This window comes from Leptonotus elevatus, chromosome 1 (genome assembly GCF_054856555.1).
Source record: "Leptonotus elevatus isolate MCC_2025b chromosome 1, RoL_Lele_1.0, whole genome shotgun sequence".
NCBI lineage: Eukaryota > Metazoa > Chordata > Actinopteri > Syngnathiformes > Syngnathidae > Leptonotus > Leptonotus elevatus.
This window is the reverse complement of record NC_141239.1, coordinates 7090202-7103911: the sequence shown is the minus strand read 5'-3', so window position 1 is coordinate 7103911 and position 13710 is coordinate 7090202. Positions and strand designations below refer to the sequence as shown.

At 39.6% G+C, this 13710-nt stretch overlaps 1 protein-coding gene and 1 non-coding gene across 4 annotated transcripts; both read right to left on the bottom strand.

Moving 5' to 3' along the window:
• Positions 1-723: 723 nt before the first annotated feature.
• On the bottom strand, positions 724-13622 carry LOC147180521 (homer protein homolog 3-like). 3 transcript variants are annotated; one of them, XM_086072482.1, is made up of 11 exons: positions 13065-13622; positions 12215-12514; positions 12077-12125; positions 7806-7962; positions 6845-6976; positions 5523-5627; positions 4215-4348; positions 3348-3504; positions 1563-1670; positions 1392-1472; positions 724-1220 (listed from the first exon to the last, which is right to left on the bottom strand). In XM_086072482.1, exons 3-11 carry the CDS (start codon positions 12097-12099, stop codon positions 1035-1037), a joined length of 1083 nt encoding a protein of 360 aa, XP_085928608.1. In that variant the 5' UTR covers positions 12100-12125; positions 12215-12514; positions 13065-13622; the 3' UTR covers positions 724-1034. The 3 variants fall into 3 exon arrangements, with proteins under 3 accessions (XP_085928608.1, XP_085928607.1, XP_085928605.1); XM_086072481.1 differs by having other exon boundaries at positions 12936-13079; XM_086072479.1 differs by lacking the exon at positions 13065-13622 and having other exon boundaries at positions 12215-13058.
• trnan-guu (transfer RNA asparagine (anticodon GUU)) lies at positions 13037-13110 on the bottom strand. Its single transcript has one exon. It is a non-coding gene; the product is annotated as a tRNA-Asn (tRNA).
• Positions 13623-13710: the final 88 nt, after the last annotated feature.

Sequence of the window (13710 nt, the reverse complement as noted above, 5' to 3'; positions counted from 1 at the left end):
GTGTAGCTATTATAGCAGACGTTTGTCAGTAGTTGTTTATTTATTTTTGCTTTTATTTTCCATCACAGCAGCTCAACATGTGAAACTTTCCACAACAACCCTTAAACAGTAAGGCTTGAAAGAGCGTGATAAAAACATGATCAAATATACAGTCCGTGAAAAATTGTTTATCCACTGTTGACCAGGCGTATTCTGTCACTTTCTCCACAGATGGAAGTAACATGCAGAAAGGACTGAAATGTCCCAAATGTCCTTGAACGCGTCACAGCAGAGGTCTATTAAGATGTGGCGTTATCACAAGTACTGTAAGTTAATCATTATTCAATACAAAGTTTTTAATTATGGCTGCACTATATAACATTAGAGATTGCATCATTTACTATATTTTATATATATGATATACTTCCTTTTTCAAAATATGATTTATAGTGCACAAGAGCAAGCCGCTAAAATTCCTTAACAGCTATCTGGTTAAACATTGATCTTTGGTGTCTTTATTCATCTGTGACTTGCCAAATATAGTATGAAATACTATAGCAGACTTTTTCTTTTCTTACTTGACCTTTTAAGAATGTTATCCAATTCAATCGCTTGTCTTACTGCTGCTATAAAAGCTACACACACACAACAAATGGGTTTTTCAGCTGCGCTAGTAATAATGTGCGCTTGTTTTGTATGCAGATTAGCTGACAAGGCAGTTTATGTACAGTAAAGCAAGGCCTCTTATTTGTTATAATATGCCATTTATAATCCAATGGTCATACGAAATGAAAAACTATTAAGCACCAGTTTCATAAACATCTTGCACTCTGCACTCATAAGCAGTTACCTTGAAGTTATTGCAATTCACCCCCCCCCCCCCCCCGACAAGCAACATGAAGCGCTACATTATCAGACAAGAAAAAACATGTAAAATGCAGCTTAGGCCGATTTCTATACAGCGAGACCCGCAGACAAGATGATGGTTCTTGTGCTCAGCAGCTCCATTTTGGATTTTTTTTTTTTAACTTCTGCATTTTGATTGATTATTTTTTTTATTTGTCCATGAGTTTAACCAGACTCTGCCTGAGGTCGTTGAGGTCAAAAATCTTGATGTCTAGAATTTCGATGGCCCTCTGGAGCTCGGTGTCCATGTGATCTCGATCCTCCAGAGAGTTGCTCAAGTTCCGCTCCGTGTTCTGGATGCGACGCTCCAGCTCGGAATTGCGCATCTCCACTTCCTGTTGCGGAGAAGCAAACGGGTACATGGGCCGGCCACTTCATTAGGTACACTTGTGCAATCTATTGGGACCGATGCAAGAGCTGCATGCAGTCCATTTTCTATGGCGCTTTTTGGCTTTTGGCGTTTGTCGTCAACTACCTGCTAAATATCGTCTTGAACGTAATCTTACCCTCAATCTGTGTATAGCCTGATCTCTTTCGCGCTCTATCTCATGGTAGTTCGTCTTCTTGCTTTGCAAAATGTGAATCTCCTGCCAAGGAACAACAAAGTGTGTGGAAAAGTATTTGAATACATATATATATATATTTTTTTTTTTACATGTCGATGAAAGTGTTCCGACCTCGTCTTTGGCCTTCAACAGAGCCTCCAGCTCCTCCAGAGACTGAGTCAGCTCGTCCTTCAGCAGGTCGCTGGGACCGTGACCGCCGTGGGCCTCCAGGTCAGCCACCTCAACGCACACAATACACAAACATAAGAAAATAGTTGTTACGTAACAAACAACGCATCACTATACAGTAGAGTACTGAAAAACTGTCAACCCGACTGTGGTTTTATTGTTATAAAAGTCAAGTGGGCTTGAAAGAATCTTCAGAAAAGTAAGAGAAGCAGATGAGCAGATGCCAGCTCCCTCTGGTGATCTCTCTTTTTTGGTCCTAAGTGGGCCAATGAAAGTAGGATATGGCTGTCCTACAAACTCCTCTTCCTCTCGCACCGCCACCACAGAGACGTGAGCCATTTTACTTTCAGCCACCTGGTCCTCTCACCCGGACATGGAGCAAAACCAGCTCGGACCAACGGCGGCTAAATCCACTCGGATGTGAAAGTGACCTGAGTAATGAACGTTTAGGGGATCAATAGCGCGGAGCTGAGATCAAACTTGGTAAAGCTGTTATTGATAAGGGTTGCAGGAGGGTTGCGGGGAAAACTCATTTGGAATGGAACATGAAATGTGATTGAATTTTGAAGGCCTCTCCAGGGACTTTGTGTATTTACATTCAACTTTGTGGTCAAATGTGACATGAAAGAGCATAAAAAGCGGAACTGTGGGAGCTATTTAAATCTATCTGATCTAACTAGCAAGTTTAGCTATCTGAGCTAGCTAACTTTTTTTGCTATCTAAACTAGCTAGCTATTTTAGTTATCTAAACTAGCTAGCTATTTTTGCTATCTGTCTATTCTATCTTTTTTTTTTTTTTATCTTCGTGTATAATTAATGCCCTGGCTATTTTAGCTAGCTATTCTAATCTAGCTAACTATTTTAGCTATCTAATCTAGCTAGCTATTTAAATCTAGCTAGCTGTGCTGGCTATTTTAGCTATATGATCTAACTAGCTAGTTTAGCTATTTTATCTAGCTAGCTGTGTTAGCTATTTTAGCTATCTAATCTAACTAGCTATTTAGCTATCTAATCTAGCGAGCTATTTTTGCTATCTGTCTATTCTAATCTTTTGATCTTCGTGTATAATTAATGCCCGGCTATTTTAGCTAGCTATTCTAATCTAGCTACTTTTTTTGCTATCTAAACTAGCTAGCTATTTTAGCTATCTAATCTTGTTAGCTATTTTAGCTATCTAATCTAACTAGCTATTTTTGTTAGCAGTCTATTCTATCTAATCTTTTGATCTTCGTGTATAATTAATGCCCGTTGAAATGCATTGAAGGGAAAAAAAATCCTCAAAAATGCCAATGAACCTTGAATGTTTTATTTTCCACAACAAATATCCAAAAATAGGTGACTCCATGGGTGCCGATTTAAAGTAATTTTTTTTAGGAAAAAAAAAAGAATGATGAAGACTCATTACTTCCTCGAATAAGCCTGGCTAAACCTAACTCCTCCCCATCATAAAAAAAGCTTGTCTGTATGTTGCGATGATTGACTTCAACATACTTCCTTGACACCGATTCCTATTTAGACAAGGCCATGGTGGCATTTTAGGGTGTTTGAGAAAGACACACAAAGAAGTGAATTTGTGCATTGTGGACTGCTGTAGTGCAGAAAAATGTCAAAATCAAGAGATGAACTCATGAGGAACAGCATCAGTTGCGTTTAAGGCCCAAGTGGTGTGGTCGTTCACCATCGCCACCTAAAAAGCATCTTCAGATCTGAATTTGCGGTTCCGCTCACCTGCTCTCTGAGCCTTTCGGTTTCTTCTTGATAGGCAACCAGCTGTTTCTTCCACTGCTCCACGTTAGCGTTAGCTTCATGTAACGCCACCACTAACTTGGAATTGCTGTCTTGCAGCGTGAAGAGCTCCGCTTCCAGGTTCATCTCGCAGATAGACCTGTTAAATAAAAAATACAAATAAATAAAAAATCTTTACAGTACATTACATTATTATCAGTGAGATGGAATCTGATTTGCCTTCCTGTGATTCGCTTCTACTTTGGCAACCATTTTCCAGAAACTGAAAAATACGCAAACGGCGAGTTACTCATGTTGATATTTAGGTGTAAGCACCTTTTAGTGTATCCGTGGCCGTGTTCAATCCAATGATGACAAACTAATTAAAACATGACATGAGAATTACGTCAATGCTGAGAGAACACGGCTTGTAAAATAAATGTAATCAATGATGGCCTTACAAGCTGCAACTAACGACTAATATTAGCTCGGTTATGCAGCGCAGCAGTGTTTTAGGATTTTTTGAAATACTTTTTTGTATGCAAATGTGATCATTAGTGACATTCTTTTATGCGTGTATTCTTTAGACTTCAACTTATAGAGAGTAAAAAAAATGTTTTGTCCAACATCTATGTCCAAGGTCAAAACCAGGAGTAAAGTACTTTTCTTTTCTCTTCTTTCTTTAAATTGTGTCTCTAACCTGCACGTGAGATTTATTTTAATTTTTTTTTTAGAAAATGACTTGCCAAAAACCGAATTATCTGCTCTTTCATTGATAACAACTTTCCCGAAATGGATTCCTTTCATGGCAAGAGATGGAACTTACTGAAATGCGTGTACTATATTTTGCGTGCAGAAGACGCGAGTTACCCCTCGGAGAGCATCTTCTTGATGCGCTCCTTCTCAGAGGACAGCGTGATGTCTGCGCTTTGGCTGCGAAACAGCTTGTCCTCAGGCCCGTTCACGCACATGACTGGAGGGGACTGGAAATCGTCGGAGAGGTCCTGAGGAACAGATCAGTAAATGCACTCGCCACTCGGGATGCTACAGAACAAGTGATATCAAATTTGAACTCGAATCAATCCGTTAAAAGTGAAACGACTCACCTGTGAGAACTACAGGTGAAATCCATCACGAAAAAAAAAAAGAAAAAAAAGAAGAAAGAAACAAGTCAACACAAAACTATGATCATTCAACACCTCACAACCATACTTAGCTCTACCCAGACATACAACTCAACAGTAATGTTAGCACTGAAGCTAACATGCTAACACAGATTTAAGATACTGTATCTCCTGGCTGGTCCACCAGTGTTATAAAACACTGAAATGGGTGCTTATAAGATGTATGTCTTTATCATACTGCCCCCAGGTGGCCAAGGCACACATAACAGAGGGAGCAGCACTGTTACATTGAAGCAAAAAGTCATTTAATTCTTTACATTATTTAATAATGTCAGTGTTGTTGTTGTTGTTTTTGCAAAGCACAATATAACAGTGCTATTTTCTTAAATACAAAAAAAAAATTGGGGGAAGGATGGAATGGACTTACGGCGTTTTGAATTTGAATTTGGTGCGGGTCACACTAAAAGGAATTGGCGGGACTGTTAACGATTCCTAATTGATGGCGCAGGTCTGAGGTGTGAGGGCTGAAGAGGAATACATTTGCAGGGATAATTTTACCACCGTCCTACATTCCTCACTGTCGCTCCCCTCTGAGATAAGTGACCCACTTCATCTTTCTTTTGCCTTTCTTTCCGCTCGCTTCATTTCTTCCTCCTTCCGTTCTGTCACAGCGGTCCCATCTAATAACTGGATGCGGGGGGGGGGGGGGGGGGTTTGGGCGTTCAACTAGTCTTGGCCAGTTTATGAATTTACTCAACTTTATTTTTTTGATTTCTTTCAAAACAGCTATATTAATAAAAAACGGAGCGTCAAATTTGTCGGAGATAATTTTAACTTCCAAAGTGTATTTTTTTCGGAGTTAAATGGTGTCCTCAGTACTTGCTGTGTCACAGGGTTAATCGCCTAGCAGTAGGTGAACTCGTACAGGGTGTTAGATTAACGCCACCTTTGTACCTGCACTTCTGGATGGAGATAAATAAACTTGCTCAAATCAACTCTGTGCGAGTCAATTCAGCACTGGACTTTATTGACTTTGCAGACTCGCTGTGCTCACCTGCGGTGCAGCAATGCTGAGGGCTGTGTTGGCCAGTTCTTTATCTTGGGACTTTTCTCGCGCCAGACGAGCGGCATCTTTCACTTCTTTGAACTTCTCTGAGAACTTGACAAAAAGAACAAAAAATATATCAGAATCATCTTTATTGGTATAAGTATGTCAAAATATACAAGGAATTTGTCCTTTTTCAATTAGGTGTATATATTAGCTATTTTAGCTATCTAATTTAGCTGTGTTAACTATTGTAGTTATTTATCCTAACTATTTTAGCTATTTTACCTATCTAATCTAGCTAGCTATTTTACCTATCTAATCTAGCTATCTGTACTAGCTATTTTAGCTATCTAAAATAGCTATTTTAGCTGCCTAATCTAACTAGCTATTTTAGTTATCTAATCTAGCTAGCTATATTAGCTTTATAATCTAGCTATCTGTACTAGCTATTTTAGCTATCTATACTAGTTAGCTATTTTAACTACCTAATCTAGCTAACTATTTTAGCTACCTAATCTAGGTAGCTATTTTAGCAATGTAATATAGCTAACTATTTTAGATATCTAATCTAGCTAGCAAGCGGCACGGTGGCTGACTGGTTATCACGCCTCCCAGTGCGGAGGACGTGACATCGAGTCCGGGCTTCGGCCTTCCTGGGTGGAGTTTGCATGTTTTCCCCGTGCTTGCGTGGGTTTTCTCCGGGTACTCCGGTTTCCTCCCACAAAGACGACATGCATGGCAGGTTAATTGAACATTCCAAATTGTTCACAGGTGTGATTGTGGATGGTTGTTTGTCTCTGTGTGCCCTGCGATTGGCTGGCAACCAGTTCAGGGTGTACCCCGCCTACTGCCCGAAGCCAGCTGGGATAGGCTCCAGCAACCCCCGCGACCCTTGTGAGGACAAGCGGTTATGAAAATGGATGGATGGATAATCTAGCTAGCTATTTCAGCCCCCCTCCCCTTTTTTTTTTTTTTTTAACATGTTATTACAACAGACCCCAACACAACATTTACTAAATCGCTACATCCGAAAAGAAAAAGGGCTGATGGAATGAAGCCATGGTTTATTAATCCAGGATTAATAATCCCCATCCCGAAATACATTTTACCGATTTTCCATTTTAGAAATCTAATTTAGCTATTTTGTCTATTTTTATCTAGCAAGCTGTTAGCTCTCTAATGTATCTAATTGTGCTAGCTATTTTACCTATTTAATCTAGCTATCGATTTGACCTATGAATCAAATGGTAAACTCAAAATGGGAGGTGTGCAACTAGTCACCATTTTTTATTTAAAAAGGACCCGCGTGTCCAATGAGGAGCCGTTACCTGGTGCAGCTGTTGCTCTGTAGCAAAGCCCAAACCGTAGACCGTGTTGGCCCTGCTGTCGGCCCACTGACCAAACTTCTGGGATGTCTTTGTAAATGTCATGCTGGGTGTAACAATGCAGTTGATAATTGCCTACCAAGAAAAAGAGCATTTGGGGCATATTTTAAATCCACAATGCCAGAAAAGTTTGCAGCACAGATTCACCAGTCTGAGTGGACGATTCACCCTGAGCACATGATGAAATGACTATTTATAAAGCTTGTGACGTCATCTCCGTGTGCTCTAATAATGACCCTTGAAATCCTGGAATTGCAGGCCAGGGCGGGGGAAGCCGCTCGCTTCTGTGTCCTTATATTCCTGCCCAAAAATGATTACGTGGGACCGAATGTGTCGTCTGTCTTCTGCCTTGCCATGGATGACGTAACGTGTTGGATGCAGGCAACAGCGAAAGATTACCGACATGGGCCCCGGCAAGATTGGGCCGCTGACCATACAAATGTGGGTCAGACTCGAGGTGCTAAGAGATCAGATAAAGTCCCCCCCCCACACACACACACACACACCCCATCCACCCCCCACTAGCCACTACTTGATGTGTTGTCCATAATCTAAATCCAGAGAGCAGCCACAGAAATGCCCTGCAGTATTGACGCTTTTATCAACCACGTCTTCAACATTAGCTAGTTCTCGTTTTCAGAGAATATGACTTTTCGTCTCATGATATATTCAATTTATAGTGGGAATAATTAGGGATGTAAGGAAAAGCCATTAGAATCAGAATATCCCTTTTGATTTCAAAGATGTGAATGCGCCGTCCTTGAACCGTATTGCACAGCATGCGTTGAGATATGTATCAATGCGTACAGGCCCTAAAGAAGCGAAGCACCCCCAAATCCAGATTTATTTATTTGTTATTTTCTTGCAATTTAAAACCGTAATTTATTCCGCGGTCGTCTCTCACCTTTGTGCCCCCCACGCTGATGATGCGGTAGACGTTGCGATTGGAGTCGAAGAAGAAAGACACGCTGACCGCATGCTTGCTTGCAGGGATCCAGTTCCTCTTGGTGGTGGGGTCGATCTGGAAGACATGAGCCCGCGTGCTGAAGATCGGCTGCTCTCTGGAGGGAAACGACAACAACAAAAGGTCAATTCTATTGGAAGACTAAAAAAAAAAATGTTTTTGTATCTTTGGTTGTACAGATTTTTCATCAAAACAATTTCAACTGTACTGAATGTGGGCATGATTGTGTCCGTGTTGCCTGTAATAATGTAATGTTGACATTCAAAGACAAACTTCTCTCGGCGAATAAAGAAAACTCATTTGCTCCCCAAAACATAAAAATACGTTCTATTTTACCATGGTCCCCAAAAACGTATTTTTTACGTTTTTGTTTTGTTTTTATGTTAGAGCATACAGAAGGTTTTGATGCAGTCTCTGACCAAAAGAGGTCGCTTAAAGCAATGGTAGTTATTACAAAAAACGGCCAGCAGGTGGCAGCGGAGTATAAGAGCTCAACCAGGGCCACATTGCAAAAAGCCCCCCTCCCCCCTGTGTTTTTAACAGATTGTGAACAATGAAGATTATAATTAGCTAATTGCTGCAAAATGGAAACTGAAATCTACTTTTTTTTTCTTGATGAATGAAGAGACACTAATCTTTCTTTTGGTAGGTTTCATGTTTTTATAGCAATAGAACACAATATTCTGTGGGCTGTCAAAATCCAGTAAAACAGCCGGGAGCGAAGGGGGTTGCTTCAGTGAAAATGGCTAGGAGTGAATGAGTTAACTAGTCAGACAATAGAGTTGAATACATTAGCATCTGTCACTGCATTCCAATACTTCCACATTGGATCAACGAAATGCGAGCATTTCCCGGAAAGCCTACTAGTACAGCTGAACTTTATTTAGGGTTAATTAGAGACACTTTAAATGGTGGCAGGTGCATGCTGACCTTTTAACATGAGTTTTAATGTGCGCACATAGCCACATCAGTTATTAAAGGGTGTGCACACTTATGCAACTACATTATTTGTGCATTGTGTATGACACTAATGGTGTAAAAGGATTTGGAATGGTCTTGGTCTCATTCCCCCCCCCCCCCACGAAAACATGCGTTTGGAAGGGGTGTGTAGACTTTTGCATCCACAAATAAAAAACACAACACAGCACTGCACCACTTCATCCATGCAAATTTGTTGCAAATGTTTTCACTTGACTCAATTCCAGTGTGACTCAAACGGATTATGAAGTACATCTTGAAGTTTATGTGAATAAAAGCGGAGCAGCATGTGGCCCGTCTTGGTGTAATCGTCCCCCTTCTGGTCATCATCATTACCATCATCATCATCATCATCATCATCATGTTGCTTGAAAGAGGGTCAAGTATGACCCTGGTGAAAAACCAGGCCACGTCTTCCTTTTTACGTGTGACTGTGGTAGTCCCAGTAGAAGTGTTTTTTTTTTTTGTTTTTTTTTTGCCAGTCATAATAGTACATTTTTACCTGACCCCATTAGTGACACACAAATCCAATAGTGTGAGCTTCTTCTGCGGGAGCTCACAATGTAAGAAAAGAAACCACATGAACTGCTTTTTCCTCCTTTCAGGCTCCCTCACATGAAGGTTGGTAATGTTGGGTTTTCGACAGCCGTGTTATAATTCTCCTTGTCATCCCACGCTAATCCTCCCCATCGTCACTGGAGCTGCTTTTTTTGCTCCCCGATATTGCTCTGGTCTTGAACCGAGGACTGGACAGCTCATAACGGCGCTGATGAGTTTGATAACATTTCCTAATCAACTATGGGAGAAAATTAACAAGCTATTTTGTGTTTTTTTTCACTTTAGTTTTGAAGCAGCGACATCCAAACTTTTTCCTCTAATGGCCACATACAGAAAAATAATGAGCCATTTGTTTCGGAATCATGCTGAAACCAAATCAATATACTGTTAGGTCGACATGCTTAGCAGCAGTTAAACATTTCAAAAGAAAAAATAACGTGAATAATTTACCTGGTCTGGAACTGTAAATCTGAATTGTATTATCTGTCTTTGGAATATGTGTGTATGATCGGTAGGAAGTGCACTTGTTTTTGTTGTTGTTTGTTACTTTTCTGTTACATAAGTATAATTTTACAACGGCGTATTAGGGCCACGTATAAATATATTTTTTTTAGAGGGCGGGGGCAATATTCCGAGAAAAAAACTCGCAAATTTGCCACTTTATAAACTCGCAAATTTACGCTTATAAAGTGGCAAATTTGAGAGAGATTTTTTTTTTTTTTTAAAAACTTACGAGAAATACACGTAGCGTACTGCTCGACTGTTTATGCCAATACTTTTCGGTCTTGTTTCCAAATAAGGAGATAGTAATTGCTTTAGCATAGATTAACCATATCATGTTAAGCATTCGCTCTTATGTACTAGCCAGCGACGAAGACGCCTCGCTTTGTGAAGGTTCACACCCGGACGATCAAGCATTTAAGTTAAGTTGTTAAAATTTACTTGTACATTTATGTGTCCAGAATTATTATTTACACGTTCATACGTTTTGGTATTTTTTTGTACTAGTATCAAAAGTTGATGTGTCGAATCTGCTGCTCTCCGTCATTGACTTGCATTTAGCTATGCTATGCTAGCTTCTGATTGGATAGTGTTAGTCAGCTGATAGAGGATCAGGAAGTGTTGTTGCTCTGGCTGCGGTGCATGACGACTAAAGTTTGAATTTAAGAATGAACCCGTCTCCTTGTCCCATTAACCACCAACGAATCCTCACATTAGACTATAGCTACGCTACGTGTATTTCTCGTAAATTTCTGAGTTTTTTTCTTTTTTCTCAGAATATTGCCCCCGCCCTCTAAAAAAAAATTATATATATACACGTGGCCCAAATACGCCGTCGTACAATTTAATATTGAATCAGATTAGTCTTTGTCGGGGTTGTTCATATCGGTTATTTGTTGGATAAGATTCAGATTATAATGTAAAATTACAAATAAAGTGTTCAGAAAAGAAATAAAAACCAAAAAATCTCAATCTCAACTTTACTTATGTTTTTGTAAAAAAAAATTATTTACAAAAAAAATAATTTTTTTTGACAAAAAGCACATTTTAGCAGAATACATTTTCAGAATTAAGTTGTGACAAAAGGTGCAGTTTTATCAAAACAAATTGGGACATTTACAAGAATTTTTCAAAAATTTATTACATAAGAAACCCCACAAAATGGTTTGTTACAATTCAAATAAATTCTAATTTTCAGTCATATTTATAATGAATTTAATTATGATTAACCAATCAATAAATAATTCAATAAAATCATTAGCCTAAAAGCGTAATTGCCCAAGTTATTTTTAACTTGCCATCACATTAGAAAACCCCCCATCAATGACCTTTTATTTTGTATTATTTTTTATTTAATTTTTTGCCTTTATGCTTGTGTAGATTGTCATGATCCAGGTCATGTTAACCCAGAAAGGTTCAATCAAGGCAACTGGACTCTTGTGTGTTGAATTTGTCATATCTTAAACCAATTGGGCAATACTGTAACAGCTATGCTATTAGGCTAGCAAAATACGTTTATTTTTATAATGTGTTAAGTTTTTCATTTTTTAATAAATCAATCATTTAATTGTATAGATAAATACATATTTTAAGTAACGTTTTTTTTTGGGGGGGGGGGGACAGCTAAAATTGATACAACAAATGTTACAGGACTGCTGATAATCACACTGAATGATTTTGATGATTAGCATGATTCAAGCTAACCAGGCGTGCAGTTTTTGACCATTTAGCAGAGTGATGTACCCTGTGGGGGGTTAACGGGGGGGGGGGGGGGGGGGGGCCTAAAAGCAGAACAAAGCCACATAATAGTGATTGAGGGGGGTCCGGGCTCAGGAATGAGTTTATGCTATAGCACTGCACTCACAGCTCGGCTTTCTTAATCTTTTACAAGCGCAGCTTTACAAACACAGGCTGATTAACATATGCAAAAATTTCTCGGCTAGTTATTACCACTGTTCGTAGATCGTGTTGGCGCCTTCGACATTCATGTCCATATATTTTCACGATTTCCAAATGACAACTGGTCACTAGAAAGCATACTATTGATGTAGAATTACTGAAAGCATGTTGAATGTTTTATCATAATCTATATTTTTTCCTGTGAGATGCCAAATTCACGCACAAAAAAATCGAGTTAAGGAAGAAATTCTAGATGGAAACGAAAAGGATCTTACCTTTCTCTGTGATGAGGAAACATCTTACAAAGTGTTTGACGCTTCTTTTCTAGAGAGAGTTCAGGCAGCAAATTGAGTCGCTTAAATCAAATGTTTTCTCTCTGGCTTTTATTTAACACCGATTTCTTCCAAACTCACCCCATGTCGTTATAGTAACCGATGAGTCTGTCTCTCAGTCTCCACTTTCCATCCAAGAATAAAGATGCTTTCTCCCTTTTCTTTTCCAGGTCGCTGGTGCAACACCGCGCTATGAGGTGACACCTGTGCAGTGTCAAAGCCCGGAGAAGGTGAGCATTTTTGGCATAAGAAGCCGCCTCATCTCTTTCTCTTCTCTCCGAGCTTCGTTGTGAGCCTCGTTGCTCGGCGATGATCTGCTCAACTTGACAGCCTCGAGCTGCTCCCTGCACTCGTCAGTGTGCACACGCACGGGAACGCCACCTGCCGGAAGCAACGGGAAGTGTCTATTTATGACCTGGAGAAACAAAGCGCATGTCCACTTGCCCCTTTTGATTTAATTATATTATCTTTTATATTAAAAAGAGTTTGTTTGTTTTTAAAACACGCGATCTCTGTAATAACAGCATTTACAAAAAATAAACCAAAATGAGCTCCTCCGACTTCATTCCATTCTAGTTTCAAATCAAACGTGTCGTCGTTGCTGTGAAATTAGATAATAGATAAGATGAAAAGATTGCTCCGTGTGAGATAAACACATTTCCTCGCGCAGCTCTGCGGGTGTAAAAACGGAATGTACAATTGTGATGTTAATCGACAAAAGTGTCAGCCCAACGTGTGAGCTGTTTCAAAATGTCCCGAGTCACCGCACAGGTAAATAAGACATCATCAGCTATTTAGTGACCTCTGATGGGTTGAAAGAAGCCTTTCCTGTACTGACGTCACTGCACAACGAGGAGAAAAGAGTAAAAAACAAAACAAATGTTTAAAAAATAAAAACGCATGCGTCCCTGGGTGGGCTCGAACCACCAACCTTTCGGTTAACAGCCGAACGCGCTAACCGATTGCGCCACAGAGACGATGTTGTCCATCTGGCAATAGTTTCAGTATTTATCCATGTATTGAACAAGCTTTGCCAAAATAACATACGATAATGTAAAAAAAAAAAAAACGAAATAATGCTAAGTGGACCGAAAAACAGCTAATGTTAGCTTTAGCCTCAGAACATTAATGTAGACGAATGAACTGCCGAGCTCTCAAAGATCCCGGACTGGCAGCGAATGAGATTATTTTAAAAGCAAAAACGAGTGTTTTTAACGAGTGATTCTAACCCCGTTGTACGTATAGCTACCCGGAGTCTACTGCCGCGTTAGTAAAATCAAAATTACAATAATAAAACCACTTCTTAGGATGCTGCGTCATAAATATAATCGACACCTCGCGAATATTTTACGCATGCGCAATTGCGCATGTTCAAACAGGTCCGTTCCTACGACATCGACGTAACACCGATTTTGTACGTAAATCCGTCACTCCCAGTCCCTATGCTAACGAAGTAGGCTAGTTTGGATGAAAAACACTTAAACGACGTAAATAAAAATAACCATTTTTTTTTTTAATCCTTACCTTTACTGCCGTGCTTGTCTTGGTCGACTAGCTGTATTAAACAAACTTCAGTT

Bases quoted from the DNA above. Each gene is read 5' to 3' on its own strand.
- LOC147180521 (XM_086072482.1), bottom strand. From the start codon at position 12,099: ATGTTTCCTCATCACAGAGAAAG. The intron at 1,671-3,347 runs GTGAGCGGAACC...GTGTGCGTTGAG, and splicing joins CCGAAAGGCTCAGAGAGCAG to GTGGCTGACCTGGAGGCCCA. The intron at 1,473-1,562 runs GTCGGAACACTT...GTTCCTTGGCAG, and splicing joins TGTTGAAGGCCAAAGACGAG to GAGATTCACATTTTGCAAAG.